At 41.7% G+C, this 8,527-nt stretch overlaps 1 protein-coding gene across 1 annotated transcript in view; it reads left to right on the plus strand.

Annotated features, from left to right (window-relative positions):
• Nucleotides 1-8,190, plus strand: part of tbx15 (T-box transcription factor 15) — a 35,120-nt gene extending 26,930 nt beyond the window's left edge. Inside the window, exons 7-8 of the mRNA XM_027290750.1 lie at nt 3,361-3,458; nt 7,196-8,190. Of these exons, the coding sequence (XP_027146551.1) occupies nt 3,361-3,458; nt 7,196-8,028 (931 nt within the window). The 3' untranslated portion in view covers nt 8,029-8,190. The remainder of the gene's footprint in view (nt 1-3,360; nt 3,459-7,195) is intronic.
• Nucleotides 8,191-8,527: the final 337 nt, after the last annotated feature.

Below are 8,527 nucleotides of genomic sequence, written 5' to 3' on the forward strand. Positions count from 1 at the left end.
AGTATACATCCACCTTTAAGCTGTGAAACCTTTCACGCACTGCTGACACATTTCATGTGTGAAGAATATAATCTTGACATTTTCTGTGTTCCACAACATCTACAGAGCGTTGTCCGTGGATTCAGATCAATATGTCAGATCTCACAGTTTTTTGTCACCATCAAAATGTGTGACCCTTTCCTCGCTCTGTCATTCGTTACATCATCTGTGTTGTCACTAACGCTGTGCTGATGTCAGCCACAGAGAGCGCTCCTTTTGGCTGTTGACACTCTAGAATCATAAATCATGGTCCTTATCATCACACACCTTTTTAGTAGGCTGATGATATCAATAATAAATTATAATAATAATAATAATATTTCTTTGATTTGGTCAGTAAAGACGAGCCCTCGCTTTATTTAGTCTTCATGTTGCTGGAGTTCCCTCCTCGCTCACTTCCTTCCTTCCTCTCTCTCTCCCGTTCTGTCTCTCCGTTCTCTTGATCCGTCTCTCTTTCTCGCAGTCTCTGAATTATCATATATAACATTTGTGGAGGAGAGGAGGAAGGAGAGGGGGTGTACTGAACCACCAGACGCCTCCGCACATGAAAGCAGCCCCATCATCTGGTCTGCATTATTGGCACACAGATATTTGAGACATCTTTTTTCGTTTTTCAAACAATAGACCGTTTGATTTATGAACTGGCATTAGAATTTCATTGCAGAAAAGCTACAGATGAAAAGATAACGGAGAATGAGATATTTGTCCGGTGAGAGAGAAAATGAATTGATCCTCACGTACTGCTCGGGATTCCGTCATTTTCAGCCCTGTTTGGATTTGTTTTGCTCAGATTTGGAGCCTCAGAGTGAGAAGTCAGCTCTTGTCACCTTAAAAAGCCTTTCTCAGCCAGTCTGGATTTCACGCTCTGTGTCTAAAGCTGCTTTTAATCTTTGATTGTTCATGAATATTGTTAGTGAGCTGACGTGCTGACCCTTGACCTCCCTACTGCTGCTTTTGCATAATTACACACTGTAAGTCACTCGAGATAAGGGTGTCTGCTTAACATAAAATGTAACTGTAGATACTGTATTTTTCATTAGAGTTCATTATTATATTAGATTCCATATTACAGCTGGAAGTTGAGATTTCTTTTTTCCATCTATTTGGCTCAAATCAGATTTTTTAATTAAAAAAACAACTAGATTTTCAGTTCAGTCAGCTGTTTCTATGGATATATAACATTGTTGATGACAGTTGCATTTGGCAGCAACATCAATAATAATAATAATAATACATATTTATTTAATTTTTTAAAAGGGGTATTATATAATATTTTACAAAAGAATAAAAGTACACAAAAAAGCTGATTTGGCATCTGCGTCAGGTGCAGATTGCTCAGTTAATGAAGGGATTTCGTTTGTGATTGGCTCCCGTGTGCATGAAGTGAACTGCTTTTTCGTATGCTACCTCTATCAAACTGATCCACCTCACACAACCTGACTGAACTGACTGAAGTGAGACTCTCCAGTGTCGATCGAATTTAAAAGAGAGGGTGGGATTTAGGAATGCCCGCTTTTTCTTTCATATATAATGGTCCATATATGGGCAAAACATATGGACAAGCATGTCCAAATTACATTTTGTAAACATGAATTGTCACCAAAGTATTTTAACGTGAGCCACGAGAGAGTCATGCGTCCCAAGCATTATTTTCTCACATTACTTGTTTGCAGCTGCCAGACACACAGGATCAAGAAGTCATTTCTATGTCATGTGCGGACTAGGAGATATTACAAATGGACCAATTATAAGATGATAGGATAATTGAGTGAAACATGGTGATATGTGAAGAGAGAGGAGCCAAAATATGTGGCTGAAGGGTAAAAAATGAATGAAGGCGATAGAGTGAAAGAACATTTTTCCATGCAACCGTATCTGGGATGTTAGAAAAAAACCTCAAAATGCACTTTATAATGATGGACATGCTGACTGAATCAAAGGTCAAAATTAAAACTACAAGCAGCCAAAACAAACAGTGAAGATAACAAAAAGATCTAAACCAGAAGTGAGCACAGAGTGAATCTTTTTTTAACCTGTCTTGATTAATAAGATGATTCATCACCCGTTAATAAAACTATATAAGTTTGTTGCCCAAATGCAAATGTGGAATGCACCAGCTGCAGCTAAAAGTGTTGGAAACAGGTGTGACATCTTTTGTTTTTGCTGCTGTGCCACGCGTCTTTTAAACATTACTCAGTTTATATTAGTATCGGATATTAGTGACATTAACAGCCTTAAAAAAAAAGAACATATTTTTCTTTGGATTTTAGTACTGCTCTGTGAATGCAACCAGTTTGCTGCGAAACATTACCAACTAATTCCACATTAAGTTGGAATTTAAAATGAAATAGAAAGGGCAAACCTGCGCTACTAATTCTCAAATTAAGCACCTACTTGTTTTTCTTTTTCTGACTTTCTTAATAGCGTCTTAATATAGAACTGTCCCAAGCTCTGAGTTATGGCGGTGTCGTCAGTTGTGTCTGGTGACCGGGCTTTATGGGCTAGCGGAGGGATACAGCTCATTTGTTGGGTTTTGGTCCCGCAGCAGTGTGACTGTATGAATAAGTGCAGTGATGGCGAGGGTCCGGCCGATTAGCATGGTGCACTAACGAGCTGCCACGGCCAGGGAGTTAGTGGCCTTAAAATAACATGGGGAGCAGTGACGGGCGCTGGTTTCCTTGGGACGGGGCAGAGCGGTGCGCGGGGAAGTAAATCAAGCAGGAAGGGGAACCGTGTACAGAGTCAAGATGAAACGTCACCCAGATTTATGTGCACTGTAAAAACCTGCTCCTTTTTAATGGCTCCAGTTTCCTCTGAGCAGGACTCCAGTTTCTCCCGCCCTCTCTCTTTCTCATACACTCCCATTTAGTCTGCTTCATTTACTGCCAACCTCTCTCTCTCTCTCTCTCGCTTACACACACACACCAATATCACTTCCCCTCTATGGTCAAGTGATCCCTTCAAAATTTTTCCTCTTACTCACAAATATTGTCTCTGTCATATATCCATCTCTTTTCTGACGTACACACACACACACACACACTGGTCATATATTTTATAACTATTGATATAAAAAATGGAGATTATGGATATAAGCGGGAAGCTGACCAAGTAAGGCATAAAAACAAGCAATAAAATCTGAAAATCAAAATCCACTCTAAGTCCAATGTTATTACAACTTTTTATTAAACTCTCCATATAACTACTTAACTCTCTCTCTCTGTTCATGTCATCTGGTCAATACACACACACATTCAGACATTAATGTGCCATTTTCTGAAATGTGTTCTGAAATATTTCTCTGTATGTGTTTTCTGTCAGGACTGGCCTGGAGGCCATCATGGAGACCTATGCTTTTTGGAGACCTCCCGTGAGGACCCTCACGTTTGAAGACTTCACCAATATGCAGAAACAGCAAGGTGTGTGAATACTCTCTCTGTACAGGAGAAAACAACTCATCAAAAATCACGGAAAAATGTTCCTGAAACCCCCCCAAACCTCAGTCTGCCTTGTCTACTTTTATCTCTAACATTTCATTTTCTTGGTTTTCCTCTGGGATCGTTATTGTTCACTCGAGATTCTGTGCAGAATAGTAAGGGACAAGAAATATTTTTGCAATCTTGGAAAATCAGTCACTTATAACTGTAAAGTAGAAATGAGTCTCCACTTTCATGGATTTGTACTATTGTTTGCAAATTAGCAGCTCCAGAAAGAATGTGTTGTTTTATTCTGAAGGACTGACATCCAGAGCTGATGATTTGACCTCCACCGGATTACACCGATATACGGCAGCAACCAAAAACAATGCAGATGTGCAAGAAGCGTCGCAAACAACATTAGTTAGTATAAAAATGCTTTTAATGGTGCTGCTTTCTCTCAGACACCTGATAGAACGCAACTTTTCTGACTCTTTCTCTTCAAACCCAATGAAAAAACCCGTCACTCTGGGGTTGTAGCACCATCTGGCATGAATACATGAACGTAAACTGAAAGCCATGATTAGAACAGTCACTGATTGGGATGTTTTCCAGTGAATTTATACTATTCCCTATTTTACATGTGATCCGCCTTCATACCCCACTGTCCACATTAATGCCCTTTCATAAGATGTTACTCACTTGGAAGTGAATCTGTCAACTGGTTGGCACAAAACAGTGGATGGTTATTCTTGTTATTCATTCAAAAACAAATATTACAAAAAAGGATCACTATAGTACAATTTGCTGTTATTGTTCTTCGAGGTTTAGAACAAGGTGAAGTCAATTACCGTACAGTTAACCACCCCCAAAACAGTGGTAACTGACCTGACCTTGGTGCGTGTGCTGTCCTGACCTGAACTCTCCCTCTGCATATTTTCCCTGCATATATCATCAAACACTGCATCAGCTATGGTTGTCCTTCATTTGAGCTTGGCCATGCGCTGCTCCTCTGGCAGGTTGGCCGGCGTCTGCTGAACTTTTCACATCGCGCTCAGCCCTTGAAAATAAAATCGTTAAACAAACCCTGTGGCTTTTGGACGCCTCTACAACACGAGTCAGCGTCAGTCGAGACACCTCCCTTTGTCTCGGCCCCAGTGGCGACACAAGGTCTTAGTCATGGCTCATATCAAGGGCCACGGCACTTTAATGCAAGTTTCCTCACTGACCCTATCTTAGTTACCTCCGGAGGTCAGCATGACGTGACGCTCCGTATTTTGTCTGTGCAGGCCGACATGTGTTTGTTATCCTTAAAGTCCTCCAAAGTGATTAGGATTTAATCAAAGTCCTTGCACTGCTGGTGAACCTGGTGTCACCCTGAAAGGACACTGGTGTTCGTTTGCAGTGACTGTACTGTATGTGTGCGCCTTTGCCCTTACTGCACGTACACCCTTTTCCCTTCAAGTAATCAACTATCCCCCCTCGGCACTGAAGCACCTCAAGCCCTTCTAACCAGAGGAAAACATGACATCACCAAACTATCGTCTACCTTGCTTTCTCTCTTTCTCTCCCCTTTCCTTTATTTCTCTTCCTCGCTGCAACCCCCTCCCCATCTTCTCGAGCACAGCAGAGCTGAGCACAGCAGCGATATTATCGAAGGCATATGGTGCAAAATCAGAACCCCAGCCAAGCAAGTCCTGGATTATTTAGTTATGCCTCCTCCTCCTCATTCTTGGTTCAAACCGAATTTCTCCAACGGCAAGATGAACCGCGGCCAAATTCTCATTAATAGAAAAATATGCGATTGATATCCCACAGCTATCATTTCACTTTGAAAGGCTTGACTTAGTGGATGTCTAAACTCAGAGTCCGTGGCTTTTTTATTGAGGAAAGGACTGGGGGATGTGGGGCGGCTCTGTTGACCAGACGTGGTCAAAACTAAATCCATATTTATCTCTGCATACCAGCAATATATTTTACGATACGGTTCATAATCCTGTATCCTGCGAGTTTCAAAGAGTAAGGCCCTCCAATTAGTCTGAAGGCAGGAGTCTGAAAATGTCCATGCGGATCAACAAGGTCGTGTATTAAATTGGCGACAGGTGAATTCATAATGTAACTTACTGCTTCCTTTATTAGTCTGACTCATTGCACGTGGACCACTGGGAAATGCTCCCATTGGTGATTACTACTGCATGTTGCTTCCAACGATGACACATGCTCATACATCTAGAACTAAGTATGTCTTAAAGGAAGACATTTATGGTCAGGGTGAATTATCATGAATGAATTATCACAACTTCATGCAGGAAAAAAAACTTCATGTAATACTTAATTAATGTACAAAATTAACCACATCTCACAAATGACTTAATGCAGAAAAAATACAATAATTATTGCAACAACTAAGGCATTTAAATCTGTTTTTAATGATGTCTTCTTCATTGATAAGTCTGCAGTTATAGGGCCAACTGACCAGCCACAGCGGTCCTCATGTAGAATTCCAAGTGTTGTAATCATCATTAACTAATAGTTACTTCTTAATGACTTCATTATGTTTGTGGCATTTCAAATAAAGTACTGAACTGGTCCCTCTTTAGCACTGATGAATAACATATGATTATGGCATAATTGTGAATTCACATGTATTAACTCACTGAGGTCCGGTGCAAAAGCAAACGACAGGGACATTGACAGGATGTCTGCGCATGATACATACAAATCTTTTTCTAACTTAATAAATAATCATTAGAACAGAGTTCAAAATGATTCTGATTTCATTTGCATTTGTAGCTTTTCCAAACACATAATGAAATACAGAAATGCAGCCTTTATTTGAACAGCCACAAACATGATGAAGTAATTATTAATTAAACCTAATTAAAAGAGAATACACATGCACTGCTGTGACTGTAACTGCAGACATATCTATGAAGAAGAGTAACTCAGAAATCATGATGACTGAAGCTCCTCAGTTCTTGCATTAATTAAGGTATTAATCCTACATTAAGCCGTGCATGAGATACTGTTCATTCTTCTACATTCCAGACAATTAATGGATGAATTCATGATAATTAATGTATAAACAATAATAATACATATTAAATGTTACTGACATGTCTCCTGCACTGCCACAGGGTAGGAAGGATGTGAAAGTCTGGCAATAAGGGACTAACACTAATACCTCCCCATAGGAAAAGCATGTTTGTTTCTTGCTGCCCCCCATAAGGGAGCAGGTCAGAGGTAAGCAGGCAGGGATTCATGTCACTTTCCCATCATATCAGATTTTCTTGAAAAAAAAAAAAGAAAAGAAAAAGGGTTGTTGGCCTATAATTATTGGCAATAAACACAAAACAAGGCCATCATAGCACTACTCGAATACAACATGCTTCGTTTATGGTTCATTTTAAAATAACTTTTCTAAAAATGTAAGTATGACCATCCATCATAAACACTTGAATTTCACCGAGAATACAGTGCCACCGCCAAGCATGGAATCTTGCCAACATGAGGAAATGCTAAAAGTTATAAAATGAGTCATTATTCATGTCTAATTATAAATGTTAACACATAAAAGTATAAAAGACATAAAAGATGTCTACTTCTCTCTTGATCCTCATGAGTATTGTACTTTTTCTTTTTTTTTTTGCACTTTCTCAAACAGCTGGATCCAGGCTTGGAACTAAAGTCCTCCTGTCACTGTCACTGTATTTCAGTATCTCTGTGTTTGTGTTTTCCAGGTGGAAGTACAGGCACTTCTCCCACCACTTCCAGCACGGGAACCCCCTCCCCTTCTGGTGCGGCACACCTCCTGTCTCCCTCCTGCTCCCCGCCGACCTTCCACCTTGCCCCCAACACCTTTAATGTGGGCTGCAGGGAAAGTCAGCTCTGCAACCTGGGCCTGTCCGAGTACCCAGCCTGCGCTCGCAGCAACATGGCGGCTCTGCAGGGCTATGGTGGCTTGGCAGACAGTTCCTACGGACGTCTCCAGGCTGCAGGAGGTGCTGTGGCCTCTGCTCAGCCCTCTGAATCCTTCTTACCACAGAGGACTTCCTCCTTGATTGCCGCTGGCATGCAGGGCGGCGCTCACGCCTCCCTGACTGGAGGCGGCGGTGGTGGCGGCACTGGAGGCAAGATGGATGCCTACAGCGGTCAGCTCGGCTCCTTCCCAGCCTCGCAGCTTCAGTACGTGATGCAGGCCGGAGGTAGCTCCAGCTCTGCCTCATCCTCTTCATCAGGATCCTCCCCTTCCTCCGCCCACATGTTCAGCGGGGGCCACCACCACGTGCAGCAGGGCTCCTACAACGCGTTCTCCCTGCACAACCCTTACAACCTGTATGGATACAATTTCCCCACCTCTCCTCGCTTGGCCGCCAGCCCTGAGAAGCCCCAGGGAGGTTTGCTGTGCTCCTCATCTCCTGCCGGGGCCTTCGCTGAGCGTCAGTACCTGTCCAATGGAAGCATGGACACTATGCACATGATCGGCAACACCACCAGTGGCCAGCAGGGCAGCAGCTCCTGTGATGGACGTCAGTATGGCTCGTCCTCTCAGATGTCCATGCACATGGTGTAGAAACTGGGATAGAACCTCACAGTCCTCCATGTTTCTAAAGTCTTCCAGCTGAAAAGCAAATTTCTAATCTATGAACCCGGCTCACCGGTGTTTTTACATGAAGTGTTAATGTACTGAGTTACAAAACAATCCTTTTAGAAAAGGATATCATCTCATGTTTTTGTTTTTAAAGACACTCCACCACTTACAAAGCATTATAGAGGGAGTCAAAACTACAGTATTATTTAATTATCTTTGTATTAATGAAGTGAAAACTGACTCTCTTAGTGTTTCTGACAGGAAAGAAACTACAAACTCAGATTGTAACAAGGAGGAGAGGTAGGAGCCCACACGCTCTGATTCAGAAGGGATTATCAGTTGTGAATCTGTTATGGTGCAATAGTAGCAACACTCTTTTCAAGTGACTCATTCTCGATTTTTTGGGGACTTAAAAGCCATCCGGTTGTGATATCATGTAGCCAAAGAATCTTCACTGTGATCCAGAAGTTTTTGACTTCAC

The sequence above is a fragment of the Larimichthys crocea genome, chromosome XVIII, assembly GCF_000972845.2.
Source record: "Larimichthys crocea isolate SSNF chromosome XVIII, L_crocea_2.0, whole genome shotgun sequence".
Classification (NCBI taxonomy): Eukaryota; Metazoa; Chordata; class Actinopteri; family Sciaenidae; genus Larimichthys; species Larimichthys crocea.